Raw genomic sequence first — 20073 nt, 5'->3', positions numbered from 1 at the left:
CTACCAGGGATATGATTAATTCTGGACTCAACTGTACAGTGAGGCCAAAATATTGCCGAAAGAAAGTGCATCATAAAGTTTATGATATCATTTGTTTGCAACCGCATGATGAAACAAGTATAAAGTTTTTTTATTTGGCCTTTTATATTCATTTAAAATCTATGTTGAAAATGTAAAATGTATTAATAAAGGAGGTTATCAAAAAAATCAAATCCTTTACCCCCAAGCAGATAGAGGACTTGCTTTAAGCATCACGTTTGGTTCCACCAAACCTGCTTCCAGAGTCTCCATGGTAACCATGTTGGTAACTGTAGATGCTCATCCAAGACACATTGGCTTCATGGTTGCTCCACTACTCGGTCGTCTTAAAAGAAGGATATTTACAGACCCAAAAATTGTTTCAAAAAATCATCAAGTGTGCAAATGGAAAATCTAATTTCTTTCATTTCCCTTCGGGTTTCTTTGGTTGTGATGTTCCTTTTAGGTTTCACTTACCCCCAGCCTAGCCTATTTTGTTATGTGTTTTCAGGTGGATAAGGTGGAGAAGTTCAAACACACCCAGAGTACCAAGGATTGCTTGCATGCCAAATATAACACAGCCACCTGCAGCACAGTGGTCAGGGACGACCAGTGGGGTCATCTGCAGGTGGACGCCACCTCCATTTACCTGCTAATGCTGGCACAGATGACAGCCTCAGGTGGATCACAAACAGATTAAAGCATTTCCTGCATAAATGATCAAGGCAACACAGTTTTAGTTCAATTCATTTTCTCTGTTTTGTCATGCAGGTCTCCAAATAATCTCCAACCTTGATGAAGTAGCTTTTATCCAGAACTTAGTTTTCTACATTGAGGCAGCCTACAAAGTGGCGGTAAGCATCAGATTCAAATTAGGGTAAATTAAAGAGGGGAATTTAAAGAGGAAGAGAGAAAAAAGGGTTTTCTTTGATCAGAAGCTTCTTCTGATTAGGTGTGCAGACCACTACAGGAGATCTTTCCTGTCCACATCCATCACCATCTATAATAACTCCTTAGTTAAATGAGTTACAGTATTTCATTTCCCTTTGGGATCAACAAAGTAGTTTGGGATTGAATTTGAATAAGTCAACATGAAAGCAACTATGATACCTTTTATATTTTGTAGCAATTTAATCAATACTTCTCAGGCTTTTATTTGGTTTTGTCACTCCCAGTTCTGACCATGTGTAGGATTATTTTTTTTGCTTCTTTAGTCGTTTAATCGTGAGTTATAAATGATTCAGGTATAAAATGGCTGGAGAAATATAGATCAAGACCACTTCCAAGGATTGCTGACATCCTTTGTTTTTTAGAAACTTAATTTAGTTAAGTAAGATCTGACTAGAAACTTTGGTTCAGCATTGTTTGAAGCTTCTTAAAAAAGAGAATAGCAGCATTTTATCATTTTTATCCACTACATGCTTAATAATCAGGATAAAACATGTTACATAGCAGGTGTTGTAGAGCGTCTGATTCCTGCAGGATTATGGGATGTGGGAGCGAGGTGATAAGACCAACCAGGGCATACCCGAGCTCAACGGCAGCTCTGTAGGAATGGCCAAGGTACAGGAGCGCCATTTTCTTCTTCCATTGTCTTTAAGCAATGCAGTGCCAGTGTTTACAGGAGCGCTGATGTTTCAGGCAGCTCTGGAGGCCATCGATGAGCTGGATCTGTTTGGGGCTCACGGAGGGCCGAAGTCAGTCATTCACGTTCTACCAGACGAGGTGGAGCACTGTCAGGTACGGCTGAGTTTTCTTCCAGGCATCCTAGCAGCAGCTCAGACCTTCGTTCACACCCTCAGCGTGTCTGTGTGTGTTTTTCCTCAGGCCATCCTCTGCTCCATGCTTCCAAGAGCCTCAACTTCCAAAGAGATAGATGCCGGCCTTCTGTCCGTTATTTCATTCCCTGCTTTTGCTGTGGAGGATGCTGACCTGGTGGCCATCACTAAGTCCGAAATTATCAGCAAGCTGCAGGTGCAAGTCCAATTAGAGACAAGTGAAATGTATACCCTGTCTTCGTGGAGTCAGGCTGAACTTTCCACTGGTTTAATTTCAGGGTCGCTATGGCTGCTGTCGCTTCATCAGGGATGGATATCACTGTCCTAAAGAGGTTTCACATTCTCTCTGCGAAATATCTAAATTATTTAGTTGACAGGGTGCATATTAGTATATGAAAAAAGTCATAAGAAGGAGTATTTTTTTAGCATTAAGGCCATTCTTGTTGCATAAAGAGTCTGCATTGGATGGAAAAATCAAGATTCTGGTCGTTGTGTTACTAGGATCCATCTCGGCTGCACTACGATCCTGCAGAGCTCAAGTTGTTTGAGAACATCGAATGTGAGTGGCCGGTATTCTGGACGTATCTCATCCTCGACGGCATCTTTACTGGAGATCACGTGCAGGTAGGAAAAAACATAAAGCACAACAGAAACAATCCCCCCTTTGCAGCGGCATCATCTCACACTGAAACATCTGCTGTCGATCTCTAAAAGTGAGCGTTTCTGCGTGTGGCCGATAGATTAACTACTCATTAAACCCTGTTTGTAACAGCTTGTTCTGCTGTAGGTGCTTTAAGTATTGCGATGCACGATATATCTACACTAACATCGATGGTGGCTGATGTTTGTCATTCTTTAACATATTGTTATCTGTCCTGGGCTGATATTAACAACCATTATTTATTTCCACCTTGTTTCTGTTTTCTTTTGGAGGGGGAAGGGTGACGTTTGGTCATATGGTATTTATTTGGTCATGTGACAGTGATAGTGGCGCAGCACAGGATTGTGGGAAGTTTTACTGAAGCAGAGAAGAAGTGGTGAAGTTTACAGTGTGGTCGTTATTTTTAAGGTGTCGAAAGGGTAGTGAAAAATATATATGGTATATTTAATATAAGTGAATATCAATTGTAGGGCATAACAGCAATATTTATATTAGATATCAAAGATGATTGTTGATGTCCAAATTTTCATATCAGTGCCTCTCTGTATATGTGGACAGGTTTAGACAAGTCGTCGTATTCTAGAAAACTTTTCCTGACTTATGAAGACATACGCAAATCTTGTCTTTCCATATTTGAAGAATGGCTAAGATAATTGGGTTTCTGTCAAGGGTTAACTATTTCAAAGTCCATGACCATCTGGAAAAAACAAAAAGGTGCAACTTAGAAAGTGGCTTATAAAAATGCTGAGATCTTTTAATAGTGCCTCTAGTTGTGCCGTTTGTGACTTTGTTAAAAAAAAAAATGCTTCACATACTTTTTTTCAGATGTATTAAAGTAAAATTGGAAAATTAGAAACTAGAAAACACTACTAATTGTAGAAACTTAAATAATGCTTTTCCTCAGATCTCTCTCCTTCAATTTACCAACATTTTCTTTAGAGTTAACCATCTTACTTCAGAGACACAGTGATATATTCAGTGTAAATGATTTCAAATGGTGCTGCTGTGTTACTAAATAACTACACGCTTTGCACACAGGTGCAGGAGTACCGAGAGGCGCTGGAAGGCGTTTTAATCAGAGGCAAAAATGGCATCAAACTCCTGCCTGAACTTTATGCTCTACCACTTGATAAGGTATCTATATTCTTATAGAAAGACATCATTAAAAAGCTTTGTCACTGTTTGTTCATCTCCAGCTCCACCTGCCTGAGAAGTTTATCAATCAAGGATTTTGACAACTAATCTTTGTTTCTCCTGCAGGTGGAGGAGGAATACAGCAATCCTCACTCTGTGGACAGGATGGCCATGGGACAGCTTCCACACATGTGGGGACAATCCCTCTACATTGTGGGATGTCTTCTGGCTGAGGTAATGGCTGACAAGATATAATAAATCACTTTGATATGATGTTTTACAAGTGCTTGTTGCAAATTCTAAAAGGACAAAAAGAACAAATCAAATCAGTTCTCTAAATATAAACATACAGGAAGTCTACTTTTTTCAATTTTCAATTTTTTTTCCTTGAAAGGGCTTTCTTGCACCAGGAGAGATAGATCCTCTCAACAGGAGATTCTCTACAAACTTCAAACCTGACGTTGTGGTACAAGGTTGGTAATTAGTAAATTACCTGTGGGATATGTATTTATTTACATATTTCGAAACAAAACCGGTTGGTTCAGAGAGAGTTGCCTACACATGATATCAAAAATATCAAAAACCTGTTTATCTTTTGGTTTGCTTTAGTCTGTGTGCTAGCAGAGTCAGAAGCGATCAAGGAGTTGCTAAGAGATGCTGGCATTGCGGTGCAGACCATATCAGAGGTTATGCCTATAAGAGTCATGCCTGCTCGCATCCTGAGCCACATCTATGTCAGACTGGGTAATCACATACTTTGTTTTTTTTCTTAAACTTTGAGATCTGTGTGTCTGTTTGTGTGTAGAACAAAAGTAACAACTGGTGTCTTTTCCTCAGGAAACTGCAGGAAGCTGAATTTGAGCGGAAGGCCGTACAGACACATTGGAGTTCTGGGAACGTCCAAGTTCTACGAGATCAGGAATCGTTCCTACATCTTCACCCCTCAGGTGAAACGGCATCTGGCTGGGATGATGACACATCTGTGACCGCAACAACCAAGATTTTCTCAGTCAGAAAATCTCAGATGAAAAGTCTAGAAATAATGATAGTAATATTTTGAATTCTTTGTGTTTCTCTCCTTTCTTTTCGGTGTTCACTGATCAGTTTTTAGATCAGCATCATTTCTACCTGGCACTGGACAACCAGATGATTGTTGAGATGTTACGAACCGAGCTGGCCTATCTGTCGTCCTGCTGGAGGATGACGGGACGGCCCACGCTCACCTTCCCTATCACACGCAGCATGCTGGGTATGAATTCTCTACATCCAAAACTCAAGAAAACTGCACTTACTACACGTTGTACTGCTTCTTTTGTCATAATTTATAGACTGGATCAATGAAACTTGTTAGGTCTTATTGATCTTTTTTTACTGCTGTTGATTTCTAAATTGGCTTGATGAATTCATCTCATTTTAAAATTAAATTAAATTACTTGTTAAAAGTAAAAGTTCATTTTATGCCAGTCTTGTTGATTCCATTTGATCTGTTTTTATAGAAGCTGGAAAAGTATTTGCAACGTTACACATGTCTTTTATTCTTGATTTTATGTTTTCTGTATCTGATCGTCAAACAAATTTTTGGTATCAGGCAAATATAATCTGAGTAAATACCAAAAGCAGTTTCCAAATTATAATTTTTTTTAATGATAGTTCCACATTATTTGGAAAGAGACTCTGCAACATGGCGTCCATTCAGGAGTTCAATGGTATAGAAACCTCTCCTTGACCAAAAAGAACTCAAAGGTCTGTCTCGCATTTACCAAATAAAAACAAAAAATGTCAGACGTTGGTGAAAAATATTCTGTGGCTACAAAAGGGGAAAGTTTTAGCAGTTGTGCTGCTTCCTGTTACTCCTTTCTAGAGTAAAATGAGTTCAGCATCTCAGTCAGTTAGACATGGTGGTGGTAATGTGAAGGTCTGGAACTATTTTACTGCTAGAGGATCCTGTGCTAGGGCTTAAACTTAATTAAGATGCTGCTCCATGACCTGGTGGTAATCACTGAAATAAAAAAATCCTGCAAAAAAGAGTGAACCAAAATTCATCCACAGCAATATAAAAGATTCATTACCAGTTATCTAAGACAGTTGATGGCAGATGTTGCCGCCAAAAGTGACGTAATCAGTTCTCTTAATACATGAAATCATAATTTAAGAACTCTGGTTATTTTAGTCTAATGGTAAAATTTGTTTGGAGATTGGAAATATTTAAAGGGACAACAGGGTGAATCTCATAGAAGTGTGTAAAGTAAAATTATGCTGCAAAGTAATTTCAGTTCACTTTACTTTTCCCAACCAGTTGAGGATGGAGATGCAATAGATCCATGTATCTTATCCACGCTCAGGAAGCTGGAGGATGGCTATTTCGCCGGAGCGAGGTTTGTTTCCTCCCGTATGCAGTATTGAAACCACACACACGTTCATGTAAATAGAACAGTTCCTTCTGTGTGTGCTTTGGTGTGTGTGACACCTCAGAGTGCAGATGTCAGATCTGTCCAGTGTCCAGACTACGTCGTTCTACACCCGCCTGACCTTCCTGGATGAAGACACTGACGATAGTTTATTTGACGACGTAGACGATGAAGATAATGATGAATACAGAGCTGAATATAACACACCTGATCGTACGTTAGAAACACTGCATTTCCACCATCACACTTTAATTTGTCTTATTAAATATTAACTGGAAGCATTTTTTTTTAAACAGTGGGCTCTAAGGACACATTTGACCAGTACATCACGCAGCTCCTTCACAGCACTACCACCAAGTCCTATCTACCTCCCATCCAGAGGGGGCAGCACCATATCTTCAGCCCTGAGCACACCACCAGGGACATCCTGTCCTTTATGGCTCAGGTCCAAGGCTTGAAAATGCCCAGTAAGTACAGAATAGAACAGAAATGTCCTTTACTGTCCCAGAGTGGAGAAGTTTCTGTGCAACAGCAGCAAAGTGACTGACAATAACAGCAAATAGACTCACACAAAGATATAATATAATATAAATAAATAAATAAAGAATAAAATACGGTACAGTAAAGGCAACATTTTCTTCAGTCCAAAGGAACGTGGAACTGAGTTGGTTAATTAAAAGAAATTTACAAAATGTGCAAGTCTATTTGAACATTAGATGACATGTCATGAACATAGCACTGTGAAGGTGCAAGCATCCTGGAAACACCATTTTGCTTTTTTGTGCATATTTATATTTCAGAGACCTCAATGTATCTTCCTGTGGGTCCAATCACAAACAAGCATCGGAGATCCCTGAACCTCCTTGAAGTTCCTCATCCTCAGCCTGGCCCGCAGGCAAAGCAGCCGGAGCAGCCCAAGGCATGCTCAGCATATGTTTAGAAGTGTGTAATGTGCAGGCGTGTGTGTGGGTGTGTGTGTGTGTGTGTGTGTGTGTGTGTGTGTGTGTGTGTCCATTCCTGCTGTGACGGTGGAAGATTAACCCTCATGTTGTTTCTGAAGCTCTGCAGTATTTCTGAGCTACATCTGCCAAGAGACTCTCAGGGCAACACTGACTTTGCAGCACTGGTGAATCAGATAAAGGAGTGTTCGACTTTGCAGGACCAGGCTGACATTCTCTACATACTCTACGTTATGAAGTACGCAAAGATATGACAACTACACTGCATATAGCTAAAATACTTAAAACGTTCCTCGTAATTTCCTGCTCTGTGACTTTTTTTGGTGTTATTTTCTGAAAAAGAGGAGCGGAGTGGGTGGTGGAGCTGTCAGGACCTGGACAGGGCGGCGTCAGCGTGCGCTCACTGCTCGAGGAACTGTATGTGCGAGCTGGAGCCTGCAAAGAGTGGGGGCTCATTAGGTACATCTCTGGAATACTACGCAAGAGAGTGGAGGTCCTCGCCGAGGTCAGTGAGAAGTCCGGATTATTTTTATGGCAACAGTCAATCAGTTAGCTAATCAGATAAAAACCTTAAAGTTCCAAATGAGTCTTAAAAAGTAGAGAAAAGTACATAAAGTGTTCTGTACAGAAATGTCTGGATAAGTGTGTGAAATATGTTTTTAAAGGCTGACTGACTGACTCTTTTCTGATGTATTTTTGTTGAAGTACAAATGATGGATGCAGTGATGATGATGATGTCATTTTCAGCATGATGCACCACATCAAGCATTGAGTTGACTATTTTTGGGCATCAGTACCTACTGTATGTTTTTGAGCATTATCCCAAATATCTTTGATCTCAGATCAAAATTTTTATTCCTAATTAGCAGAGTACATCAATTCATATCCCATTAAAATAAAAAAATAGTCAATGAGAAAACCCTGGAGCTGTGAAGAAAACACAGAGAAGCTCCAAGCCAGTCTGAATTTAAGCTTATTTAGTTTAATTTTATTGATATTCCAGCAATGAAACACAATGACTACTACCGACAAAACTCTGCATGGCTATCAGATCAAATCATTTCTGATTGGCTCTTTTTTTTCTTATCACATTCCAGCTCCAACACTCAACTATTGGACAAAAAATAATTTGAAGTAATTTAACTTTTATTGCTTTTAATTTCAACTTGCAGTCTGTTCTGATGTTTTATAGCGTCAATGACCGATTTGAGGACAGTGAGGTTCACTGTGATTCGCTTGTGAGAATTGTTGCCTTGCACATGGTGGGTTATTTTAATCACTGTATTCCTTTTTTTGTGTGTTTCTCTCAGGCCTGCACAGATCTGATTTCTCATCACAAGCAGCTGACTGTTGGTCTTCCTCCTGAACCAAGAGAAAGAGTGATCACCATGTAAGACGTTCATGAGTTGCAGATCTTTTTCTCCTTCACTAAGGCCTTTACTAACAACATGAATGCCCTGTTCTTCTCAGGCCACTTCCCCCGGAGGAGTTAAACACTCTGATATATGAAGCCAGTGGTCAGGATATCAGCATAGCTGTCCTCACTCAGGTAAAGCTGTCACATTTTAAACCTCTGTCAGGATCTTAAGGGATGCTTCCTATCCGCCTGTGACTCGTTTGTGTTTCTGTTAAAGGAAATCATGGTTTATTTAGCCATGTACGTTCGCTCCCAGCCCGCTCTTTTTGGCGACATGCTCCGCCTCAGGATCGGACTCATCATGCAAGTGATGGCCACCGAACTGGCTCGCAGCCTGCACTGTTCAGGTGTGGGAGTGGCGGGGAGGAATCAAAAACATACATGTGGACAGATCGACACAAGCGGAAGCAAACAGTGAACGCTTTGTGATGGTTTTGTAGGAGAGGAGGCGTCTGAGAGTTTGATGAGCCTGAGTCCGTTCGATATGAAGAATCTGCTGCATCACATCCTCAGTGGCAAAGAGTTTGGGGTTGAGAGAAGCAGTGAGTTTTTACCTCTTTTTTCTTTAGCTATCATCAAATTATGTTAGTTTTTTTCACTTTATCTCTATTGAAAGACTTTTGATGCTGTAAAGGAGTGATTTGAGTCTGCATCTCTGCATTAAGGTGATTCAAATCTGCTCGTATTGTTTGTATTACATCAAGGCCTTATTGCATGAATCAAACTAGTGAAATTTCAGACGTTACTTGATTAGCTGAGTTGGTGAATTAAAAAAAAGACACTAACTTAAAGCCACAAAATGTAAGTATTCACAAGCTGCAAACCTTTGCTGCTTTTACTCAACCATAGCCTCTGATTGATTCTGATTAGTGAAAATGTTGAAGTGCTTTGAATCATATGAAATTAAGCAATTTTGGAGTATGAAATAATCTAATTTATCCTCATTAAGGACAAGCCAATGTTTCTTATTAGAGATTATTTAATCAGGGAAATGTTGAAGCGCTTTTGTATTTTAGATTATTTCATTATAGTTCTCCTGCTAATGGATTTAGGTAAATAATTCAATCAGTCAGATAAGGACCCTTCCAGACCAAAATGAACTGACTGACCCGACTCAGGGCCAATACCTCGGGTAAAATATATAAAAAAAGAAACTGAATTTTGACAAACAATAATTTGAGATTATACATGAAGAATCAAACAGGACAATTTAGATTCATGAACCAGGAATAAAGTAGAAAAAAACTTTACAAAATTAAACACATTTAACATGATGCCAAGCTGATGTGTGGAAGTTTTCTGAATTGGTTTAGTTTGCAGGTGTTTTTATATATTTTGTTGTCACAGTGGTTCTGACCACAGAATAATATCAATATCATATTTAGAGTAAGCTATATTTCCATCCCTTTGTTGTTTGCGTGGGCTGCACAGAGGCGCAGTTGGAAGCACTGTTGCCTTGCAGCAAGAAGGTTCGATTTCCAGGTCTTTCTGCACGGAGTTTGCATGTTCTGCGTGTGCATGCGTGGGTTCTCTCCAGGTTCTCCGGCTTCCTCCCACAGTCCAAAAACATGACTGTCAGGTTAATTGGTCTTTCTAAATTCTCCCTAGGTGTGAGTGTGTGTGTGTGTGTGCATGGTTGTTTGTCCTGTCTGTCTCTGTATTGCCCTGCGACAGACCGGAAACCTGTCCAGGATGTACCCCGCCTCTCTCCTGAAACGTTTTCTGGAGATAGGCACCAGCCGCCCTCCTGACCCCAGTGGGGACAAGGGTGTACAGAAAATGGATGGATGGATGGATGTTGTTTGCGTGTTTTTCAGTGCGTCCAATCCAGTCCACAGCCACTAGTCCTGCGATCTCTATTCATGAACTGGGCCACACAGGAGCCACAAAGACTGAACGCACAGGGATTCACAAGTTAAAGAGCGAAATAAAACATGTGAGTGAGAAAGAAGATTGTCTGTCTCTCTCTCTTCCTCTCACTCTCTCTCTATTTAACATTGTTCTTGCTTTTAATTGCAGCTGGATGGCTCTCGACCTCTCAGTGTGGGTTATCTTTGATAATTTCTATCATGTGTTTCTAACCTCGATCTAAAATAAAAATCAAGTCGCCGGTTCAATTCTATCCACCAATCACATGCTGCCTGTTAACATTTTGTGTACCACAGTGGCCTCCATAGCTGGAGTGACTCTCCTCATGACGAATCAGCAGGAAAACATGCTGTGCAGCATGCTATGCATCCATCTGCAGTGTTTTTTTTTTTTTTGTAGAAGACCAGGACATATAAATGTCTGTAACTTTACAATCTCTTTCACCAACTTAAGCCATGATTAAGCTGCTTTGGGATCGTCTGCCCTTATATTTCTTCTTCTTTTAACATGTCTTTTTTTGTGTCTATGCTTTACCATGTATAAGTCTGCATCATGAGATTCATGTGAGCCATCTCAATCTGTCCTCTATCCATGTTCCACGTGTAGATCTTCAGTGGCGGTCTTTCCTTGAGTAGCAATGTAACTTCCCCTCGCTCCACGGTAAACCATTTCATTTCAACTGCTTCACACTGGCTTGCTTCATCCCTTTCAGGGTCATAATGTAGTATGCCACATATACTTGATGATTTCATCCTTAATTTAGACACCTGTCTGTGATTAGCCCACATAAAAGGTTGAGAATGGCATTATGTCAAGTTGTTGTGGGCTAGTGGTAACATGTTTTACTAAACTAACGCTGCAAAAACACAAAATCTGACCAAGCATTTTGTCTAGGTTCTAGTGCAAATGTCTTAGCACACTTGAAATTTGACAAAACTAATTTACAGGTAACGTTTTACCAAGACATAGGAGCTTGCTTTAAGTCAGTAATTCTTTAATATTGATTTAAAGCAAGTATTAGTTCCACTGGCTGATTGTTTCACTTATATTATGGGAAAAAAGGTGCTGTTATAGTGAAACTAGTACTTTTCCATCAATATTAAGAAATTATTTACTTAAAACAAGCCCTTAGTAAGTGGTAAGAAGAAACACATGTGTGGCAAGGAAACAAAAAAGACAGTTTGTAAGAACCAAAGTTTTAAAGACAAATATAAAATGTAAAGGTTCAAAGGCACATACACCTTCAAGAGCACTTCTTAAATATCTGAACAATCTAAGGAATACATATTAGTATTAGGACAGATATTAATGGGCATCAAATTGATTTGTGCACCATAATAAATACACAAACGTTCTAAGTGAACTCGCATGCACATCTATGTTAAAGTGGTAGCTCCTTTTTATTTTGCTTATTAATCAGAGACAATACAATCTGCTGTAGTCACACAAAGATATCTCATTAATGTGTGTAACTTATTTCAGTTTGTGCATACACAATTGTTTACAAAGCTAGAACTTGTGATATTGCCAGTCTGAACTTATATATTTTTTTAAAATGGCCCATTTTGCATGAGTGACTGCATGGACTGTTGCAGAAATTAAAACAACTATTTGTGTGAGACAGAGAATACAACAAGCCTGTGTGTGTCTGTGTGCTACTAATCTCTTTATTACACAGAACTTATCTCCACCAGTCACAAATGGGTCAAGGAGCTCTAACATTAGCCCAGTGTTGTGGAAAAAACTGCAGTTACTTCTGACTTGTTTAATGGGCTCAAATAAGCTTGACAGTAAGAACAGTGGTGTGCTGGTCCTGCAGCGTTGCAGCAGCCCCTCTACCCCCAGTGGAATGCTGTCCCCAGTGGGACATGGCCTGGGAGACGGGCAGCTGCACTGGGAGGAGAGGCAGGGCCAGTGGCTGAGGAGACGGCGGCTGGATGGAGCAATCAACAGGGTGCCGATGGGTTTCTACCAGAAAGTTTGGAAGATTCTGCAGAAGTGCCACGGCCTGTCCATTGATGGATACGTGCTGCCCTCGTCCACCACAAGAGAGGTAGCACGCTACTGCTAGCTCTGGAATTTGGGCTGCGTTCACGTCCATGGATGTGTGACTTGAAGTCTTCTTGTGCAGATGACAGCAGGAGAGATCAAGTTTGCAGTGCAAGTGGAGTCTGTCCTGAACCACGTCCCCCAACCGGAGTACAGGCAGCTGCTGGTGGAGACTGTGATGGTTCTGGGTCTGGTGGCTGATGTGGACGTGGACAGCATCGGTGGAATTATCCATGTGGACCGCATTCTGCATTTGGCCAACGATCTATTCCTAAGTGACCAGGTACGGCTCACAGGGCTTATGGAAAACCATTGGACATCTTAGAAATTTCTTCTGTTTTTTTGCCTTTTGTCACCTAAATGTTTCAGCTTACCAAATATGTTTAATGTCAGACAAAGATAACGACTTTCAATGAAAGATTATCAGTCTTGAAAGGGTTACAGAACCATTTTTTAGACTTTGGGACTGCAGTGAACCATAGTTTTTTCCACAAATAGAAGCAGTGTTCAGTATTTTTTTCCAGGTTATTTTTGGCTGATAATAAAATTTAGTTGATGTGTGGATTACCTGAAAGAGTAAAACAAACAAAAAGTGAACTTGACTGTTGGGAGGGGAATTGCTTTTCACAGCCCTGTACTAATAGATATAGATTATGATAGATTAGATAAATGACAAACGCTTGTGGATTCCCCTTAGCTTAATCCATCTAATTTAAAATCTCCAGAAATCGCTCAGCGCCAGTGATTATTTCCTCGAGAAGGACCCAGCTACTGGAATTTGCAACTTCTTCTACGACAGCGCCCCTAGTGGCAGCTACGGCACCATGACTTACCTCTCCAAGGCAGTCGTCACTTACGTCCAAGACTTCCTGCCAAGTTCCAGCTGTTTGATGCAGTGAAGAAACCGACTCCAGAAAGCCGAATAAAGCCTTTCTGGCAGCAGAAGGGTTAAGCTTCTAATCTGTAACTCGTGTGGATTTTGTTGTTGCTAATTATTCAGTAAACAGTAGCTCTGGTGTACTGATGCAGCATCGCAGCGTTGGCAGCTCACAAATTATCCTTGTTTGTCTGCATTGTGATTGCTGTTCAAATATATGTGTACATTTTAAACTATTTAAATTCCAAATTTGTAACAGGGCAAGCACAGATGTGTGGTTTTAGGTCATATTGTAATTTATTTCAATCCTTTGGATTTAAGTGAAAACTTTAGACTACTGAACTGATTTGTTAATCCTCATAAAATACTGTGATCTTTGTCCACGCTACTTATTTCCACTACTTATTACTGTTGTTTTATTTATTCGCAAGTTTTTGAATTTTATTGTCCTAGTATAAATAAGACCGACTTAGAATGATGAAAATAAGTAACTTTAGTTTTCTTTAAAAGAGAACCTTTTAATTAAAAAAAAGATTATTTATCGGTGTGTCTGGATATGAATGTCACCCCATATTTATCCAGCATGTTGATGGTTTGTTCATTTGTTTGCAGTGAGAACAACTACTCTTGTGGTATTATTTTCAGGATTAGTCTATTGCTAGTCCTTACAAAGTCCTTCGAATATTTATTTAAAGAAATATAATAGTTTTGCTAATAACTGCAGATAGTAACAGCAGACTTGATATCTGCGCTGACTGCATGCACCATCAATTGTGTACAACAACAGAAAGGTTCAGATCATGGTGCATTCTTTCTGAAATAATAAACACTTTTACTACCTGGATTCCTCTCGTTGCCTACGCTCTGAACGTCCTATTCCATACCACCTGCAGCGTGAGGAAAAAGAAAAGGCGAGAAGCTGGCGAGAGGCGAGATGAGTCAGCACAACGTGAAAATGACTGGATGAGATGTTTCTCTTTCTGAGGTGTGAAGTGAAAGATGGTGCAGTAAAAATCACATTAGGAGCAGCGTAGTTACAGCATAGTATATTTATCAATTTTATAGAAAAATGGTGTGTTGTCCAATACCGATGTGTGAAAGACTTCAGGAAATCTCCGAGCTCCTCACCGCTGTTTGGTGTAGATTCATTCTGTCCAATTGTTCAACTTTTAGTGTTTTGTAATAACATGTTAAAATGTCAATTTTTTTTCTTTAAAACTATTAATTCCACATACTTTATTAAATACAGCAGGTTAGTGTAGACTTACACTAACAGTGACACTGATGATATTAAGAATATGAATTAGGCTTTCTACAATAATATAGAATTGAAGTATTTTCCAAGTCTGGGTAAGTATTGGAAGATAAAATAGAGAATATTTATCCTATCCTATTGCCTGAAAAGCTGAAAAGTTACAGGCAAAATAAAGGCGAAGGACCAGGAACCAGAAATGAATTATTAATATTTCAATAAAATATTTAAAATACCAAGTTGTCAGTGTTAAACAAAAGCCCGATGTCTAGCAGAGGAGATGAAGAGCTCAGCCAGCGGAGGGCGCTGTTGTCTTAAGCAAACATTTCTTCCAGCTGAAGGAAGACATAGGATGGGAGGCCGGACACGCACACTTATAACCTCCTCTTCTGTTCAAACACAAATGAGAGCAGCCTCCATTCTTCTGGTTGCACTCATTAATATCTGGAGAAGGGAAACAGAAAAAAAAATATTAATGAAACAAACAAAAATACTTGCTGTGTACCCATGAAGTTACTTCTGTACTAATTCCTGCCTCGTTGCAACTCTAGTTTAGTCGCATGCCTAATTTGTGCAATATCAGAAAAAGAGTGATTTAGTTGGTTTTGTCTTAATGGTTCAATTGTATCCACACTTTATAAATACACTAACTTTTGCAATGTCGCCCGTCTCGGTGCAGTGTGTATCCTCGGGGGCAGATGCAGCGGTGGGAGCCAGGCAGATTGATGCACTGCCATTCACACATGTTCTCCAGGCATTCGTTTATATCTGCCAACAGAGAAGCATAACTCAAGTTTGGAAAAAAACTGAACTGACCCATTGAGTGCATCAATTCATCCCTACCTACGCACTCCAGCTTTGGATTTTGTCCTGTTGAATTTTCTGGTAGTGTAAGTGGTTTCTTCCTGTATCCAGGTGGACACTCTGCAAAGCAGCTGTGTCCGTCTCCTGCTAAGATGTAGCCCGAAGAGCAGGAGCACCTGTAGGATCCTGGCAAGTTGTGGCACCGCAGCTTGCAGGGTCCAAGTCCGTTATTAACTGCACACTCATCTATGTCTGGATTAAATAAGAACATTTAGAACCATTTTGCTTTTTGTCACACTTAAGTGTTTCAGATCATCAACCAAAGTTTGATATTAATCATAGAGAACCCAAGTAAATTCTAAATGAAGTTTTAACATTGATGATTTGATTTATGAAGGGAGCAAGGCTATCCAAACTAACCTAGTCAAGGTCCAGGCTTAAATCCAATTGAGATGCTGTGACAGAACATTAAACAGACCTTTTATGTTAAAACAAAATCTAAAGTAACTGAATGATAACATTTATAAGCAGATAGTGGGCCAAATTTCCCCTATAATGAAGTCAAAGACTGACGGCAATTACAAAAAGGCTTGTTTCATTTATTAGCTGTTGGAGGCAATTGCTTTTTCAGTCAAGGTCAGGTTATTATAAAAGTAGTTTAATAATCGAAAACACTGAAGTGTGATAAAAAAAAGAAGAAAAAAACGGAAGGAGTCTGTTTTTCACAGCACTCCACCATAAGGCGCCACAGCTCAGTTTAATATTGAGTAAATGCTTTCCCACCTTGGCAGCGGCCATCTGCACTCAGCCGGCTAAAGCCATCTGGACACGAGCAGAGGAAGCTCCCAGGAGTGTTAACACAGCCAAACACACAACCTGTGACCGCTGCCGGCAGCAGGCACTCGTCAACATCTGGAAAGATGTGGAGAAAGATAGTCTGTTTACAAGAGGAAACTCACATAAACACGAATGTGGAAGGACACACAGTCATCGGCGCACCGACGCAGGAAGCCTGGTCAGGAGTTGGTTGGTACCCGACATGACAGCCGCACCTGAAGGAGCCAAATGTGTTGATGCAACTCTGCTGACACTGATGCTGCCCCTCTGCGCACTCGTCCAGATCTGCATCCAGAGGAACAGATTATATCAACGCTCGGTGCAGAGTTCAAGCATTAATGAATTATTTACACTCGCACTCTGTCTTTCGATATGTTGGAAAAGCTGGTTGCAGCCACTGAGACAACTGCACAGACTGCAGGGGAAGGAAATTGAGGAGCAAACAAATATGACAGGTTGTATTCTAAAACTTCACTGGTATGTCTCTATGTTGGCCTGCTGTTATGGCCTCTAATGAGCAAACCATAACCCAGATGTTTTCCTGCATCCTGTCCCTCAGACAGGAAACAGAGGAGCGCAGAGGAGAGGAGTCTCTGCTGGAAGATAGACCAACATTTCTCCAGCCTCATCTCTGCCCATGTTTTGGGTTTTTCCTTTCTTTCTCATAGTGCAGAGGACCAAAATAAACAAATAATAATGACAGGTTGTCAGGGAGCAGGTATGTGTATAAACTACTAGGTGTCTATAAGTGCTGCAGTGATCTCATAAATCTCTCAGCATAATTGGGGTAGTCTGTGAACTTTGACACATCAAACATCCTAAATGTTTTGCTTTGCAGGAACATGACTTAGGAGGTACCAGCAGCGAGGGATCAATGCTACAAAACCGTCCTGGCAAAAAAAAGAAAAAAGAAAAAAAAAAGAATCAGGTGTATAAAACAATATGCTCAACCTCGACGGGTCTGCTCATCACCCAGCAGAGCGAAACCAGATCTACATTGGCACCAGGTTCTGCTTTGTGTCTCATTAGAGTTCTGGTTGTAGTTTGAGGAGTGAGAGCAGAGCTCATTGTTAACTGGACGAGGTGTCAACTCTAAAAAAGAAGAGGTGACCTGATCATCCGTTGGACAAATTACTAGCATGAGGGAAAATTGTCTTTAAGCACTGCGTGGGGTGCAACTCAGCAAGAGCTGACAGGACTCATCAATAGTTTAAATCATCAAACTAGTTCATAAAGTTCACCTTGGATCTTAATTATTGATACAACAACCAAGAACGTTGTCAGCAGTCTTAGATTTTGCTTCTTAAGTTAACAATTTTATTATGAAAATATCTGTGAAGGACTCATCTCAAGGACAGGCTACATTAACTGAGCAGCTTTCTTACGCTGTAATCTGCAAATTTTAAACAATCAATCAAGACGGCAGATGATGAGCTTAAACATTGTGACGGATAAGAGAAAAAAAAATTGGTATAAACTTTTGGTTATATCAAGACAATTTTCTTTCATTATGAAAAAACTTTGACCCCTAAACGTGTTGCTAATATTGCTGCATAACAAAATACAATGAAAATGTGGTAATTCTGCCTAAATAACAGTAAAAAGTAACATAAATGTGCATTCAATGAGCTACACTGAAATAACGGAATAAAAACAGTTACATTTTACATACTCCTAAATTTGAACTAGAAGACTCACGCTAAATGTTGTAACATAACATTTTAAGAAAAAATAAACAATGCAATCAAAAGTTGGTAGTAAAGCTGGCCTGGATAATTCAGTTCTGCCAAACTAGATAAAAGTCTGTTTGATTAGCAGACTGTAAAGTGGAAGAAAAACAATCTTATGAGGAAAACATTTGTGTGGCTTTATCCGAATTTCCTGCTGAATCATGTGAAGTTTGCACCACTGAGCCAAACCTTCTGGAATTATGTCCTCTAAATTAAGAAGAAAGATAAGTTGCATGAGAAAGCAGTCAAGTAATCCCCCCCCCAAAAAATAAAAAGCAAATCCGACCACCTACCCTGACAGATGGGGGTGACTCCGCTCCACCCGCCTCCAGGCTGGCAGTAGCTGCTTACGTCTCCATGAGCCAGAATATACCCACTGTAACAGGCGTACTGTATGTAATATTTAAACTCACTGGGGCCTGGGTTCTCTAGATTGTGGAAGTAAAACGTCCCGTGAAGAGGCACAGGTGGGTATGGGCACATAGTTCGAACATGCACAACTGGCTTTGAGGTGCTGGACTGTGTGAAGTTGTGAATTTCCCTCCAGGAGGGTCTCAAGTCAGTTGAGTTGGAGACGTCTGAAAGAAAGGTGACGTTATCCGAGATCTGTGTTTGCGTGCTGGACTGGGTGGAACTGGGACCGGAGGAGGATGAAGCCAAGGAAGAAGTAGTGGACCGGTGCAGAGCTCCACTTGCAGGTGCTGCAGTAACAGCGGGACCAGCTGGTGCAGGTGTGGTTGAAAGACGCGGCTCGTATGCTGAACGCTCTGTTTGATGAGCAGACTGGACAGTGGGAGAAAAATTATCTTCTGAGGAAAACATTTGTGTAGCTTTATCCGAATTTCTCGCTGAATCATGTGAAGTCTGTGCCACAGTGCCAAACCTTCTGGTTCCTTGGGTTGTCTCTGTCCCATCGCTGGAACACTGACTCCGCTCAATGAGGTCGCCTCTTGGGTTTGTTAGATTATATCTCTCACCCTTTAACATTTTGAATGGCGCGTAAGGCAAACGATCGAAACTGAGGCGTGCTTCTTTGGAAGCCCCGCCACCGACAGCTTTGAAGTGGAGGAGCTGATGTTTTAAAGCTGCAGAAATCTGGAGTTTCTGGAGCGCGTTCAAGTCGTAGAGGCTGTTGAGTGAAACTGAGCTCATAATGTCTGCCTCTGAAACAAAAAGACAAATGTCACATGTTTAATAATATAACAACATGAGTGTGTCTTAAGAGAGAAAAACAGATGTTTCCACCTTCACCTTTGCAGACTGGCTTTGTGCTGTTCCAGGTGTGGCCCTTGCAGTATATCATTAAAGGGCCGTGTAAGCGAAAGCCTCTATTACAGCTGAACTCTGTCCAGGAGCCATCCTCATTCATCCTGCTTGTCCCGTGGTTGATCGAGCCTGGATGGGAGCACCCTGAACCTGACCAGGGTGGGTATTTTTAAGAAATGTGTTTTCCTTTCAATAAAATCTTAAAAAATGTCCAAGTTCTGACTACCCTTGTTCTCCCCCAGTACTTCAAATTAAACAGCTAATCTATCCAGAGAATAAAATCATTCAATCTTGGCGATTAGAAGAAAATTAAACATGTTACCAACACAAACCGGGAGCTCTCGAGACCAGTGTCCAGACACACAGCTGTTGGTTTTGTGTCCATGGAGCTTGTATCCCGGATGACAGCGGAAGATCACCATGAGTCCACCATACCGGAAAAATGTCTGTCCATTGTCCAGATTCTTAAACCCACTGCATCCCGTGTCTCCAAGCACTGCAAGACAAAGTTTCGCCGTCAGTGCCTGAAATCACAGCTGTCCTCAGCACCTCCACAACCTCAATTTCAAGACATACCTGAAACCTGGACCAGAGCCAAAGTGACCAGTGGCACCAGGAGTCCCATCGGAGCTCCTGTCTGACTGTGCGCTCGGGATATAACTGTAATCATCAGTACTGCAGCACCTCTATGAATGTTTGAGCAAGGAAGATGGGAGGAGCAGAGACAAAAAAAAAAAGACTTGGAGAGTGCAAGTAGGAAGCCTTTGAAAAAGTAGAGTCCAGAAGAATGAAAATCCCAGAGGAATCAGGTGAAGTAGGGAGCAGGAAGTGAAGCAACGGCACAAATGCTAATTAGATACAGAAGCGACAAAGTCTGTCTTTAGACAGCCTTACCTCTTTATATTGCAGTCAGCTTTGCTAAAACAGTTTCTACACTTCTTGCATCGACTTTGTGTTCACACACGTCTAAAACCTACTGCTTCAAAAAACTCCAACTCCCGAGCTGATAGGATG

At 40.7% G+C, this 20073-nt stretch overlaps 2 protein-coding genes across 19 annotated transcripts in view; one reads left to right on the top strand and one right to left on the bottom strand.

Moving 5' to 3' along the window:
* Positions 1-14014, top strand: part of LOC114143323 (phosphorylase kinase, alpha 2 (liver)) — a 20094-nt gene extending 6080 nt beyond the window's left edge. For 6 of the 14 annotated variants that reach the window (XM_028015227.1, XM_028015224.1, XM_028015217.1 and 3 more), the window contains 29 exons: positions 530-698; positions 790-872; positions 1501-1581; positions 1660-1758; positions 1846-1992; positions 2075-2128; positions 2298-2420; positions 3496-3591; positions 3718-3825; positions 3986-4064; positions 4201-4335; positions 4429-4538; positions 4696-4840; positions 5888-5966; positions 6064-6212; positions 6296-6466; positions 6800-6918; positions 7060-7196; positions 7301-7463; positions 8269-8348; positions 8429-8507; positions 8593-8722; positions 8816-8917; positions 10193-10311; positions 10395-10418; positions 10851-10904; positions 12064-12297; positions 12376-12576; positions 13019-14014. In XM_028015227.1, coding sequence (XP_027871028.1) covers positions 530-698; positions 790-872; positions 1501-1581; positions 1660-1758; positions 1846-1992; positions 2075-2128; positions 2298-2420; positions 3496-3591; positions 3718-3825; positions 3986-4064; positions 4201-4335; positions 4429-4538; positions 4696-4840; positions 5888-5966; positions 6064-6212; positions 6296-6466; positions 6800-6918; positions 7060-7196; positions 7301-7463; positions 8269-8348; positions 8429-8507; positions 8593-8722; positions 8816-8917; positions 10193-10311; positions 10395-10418; positions 10851-10904; positions 12064-12297; positions 12376-12576; positions 13019-13192 — 3444 coding nt within the window. In that variant the 3' untranslated portion in view covers positions 13193-14014. Of the gene's footprint in view, positions 1-506; positions 699-789; positions 873-1500; positions 1582-1659; positions 1759-1845; positions 1993-2074; positions 2129-2297; positions 2421-3495; positions 3592-3717; positions 3826-3985; positions 4065-4200; positions 4336-4428; positions 4539-4695; positions 4841-5887; positions 5967-6063; positions 6213-6295; positions 6467-6799; positions 6919-7059; positions 7197-7300; positions 7464-8268; positions 8349-8428; positions 8508-8592; positions 8723-8815; positions 8918-10192; positions 10312-10394; positions 10419-10540; positions 11779-12063; positions 12298-12375; positions 12577-13018 lie in introns of those variants that run through there. The other 8 variants (XM_028015220.1, XM_028015219.1, XM_028015228.1 and 5 more) reach the window with 7 other exon arrangements.
* Positions 13782-20073, bottom strand: LOC114143326 (hemicentin-2). Of its 5 annotated transcripts, XM_028015234.1 has the most exons (10): positions 19954-20073; positions 19636-19745; positions 19382-19555; positions 19045-19209; positions 18087-18956; positions 16226-16348; positions 16010-16138; positions 15266-15478; positions 15074-15190; positions 13782-14866 (listed from the first exon to the last, which is right to left on the bottom strand). In XM_028015234.1, the coding sequence occupies exons 2-10, from the start codon at positions 19727-19729 to the stop codon at positions 14712-14714; spliced, it is 2040 nt and encodes a 679-aa protein (XP_027871035.1). In that variant the 5' UTR covers positions 19730-19745; positions 19954-20073; the 3' UTR covers positions 13782-14711. The 5 variants fall into 5 exon arrangements, 4 of the variants coding, with proteins under 4 accessions (XP_027871035.1, XP_027871036.1, XP_027871037.1 ...); XM_028015235.1 differs by having other exon boundaries at positions 19045-19203; positions 19636-20042; XM_028015236.1 differs by having other exon boundaries at positions 19392-19555; positions 19636-20042.

Source organism: Xiphophorus couchianus, chromosome 4 (assembly GCF_001444195.1).
Source record: "Xiphophorus couchianus chromosome 4, X_couchianus-1.0, whole genome shotgun sequence".
NCBI classification, from domain to species: Eukaryota; Metazoa; Chordata; class Actinopteri; order Cyprinodontiformes; family Poeciliidae; genus Xiphophorus; species Xiphophorus couchianus.
The sequence above is the reverse complement of the archived record's forward strand: the minus strand, read 5'-3'. Positions and strand labels throughout refer to the sequence as shown.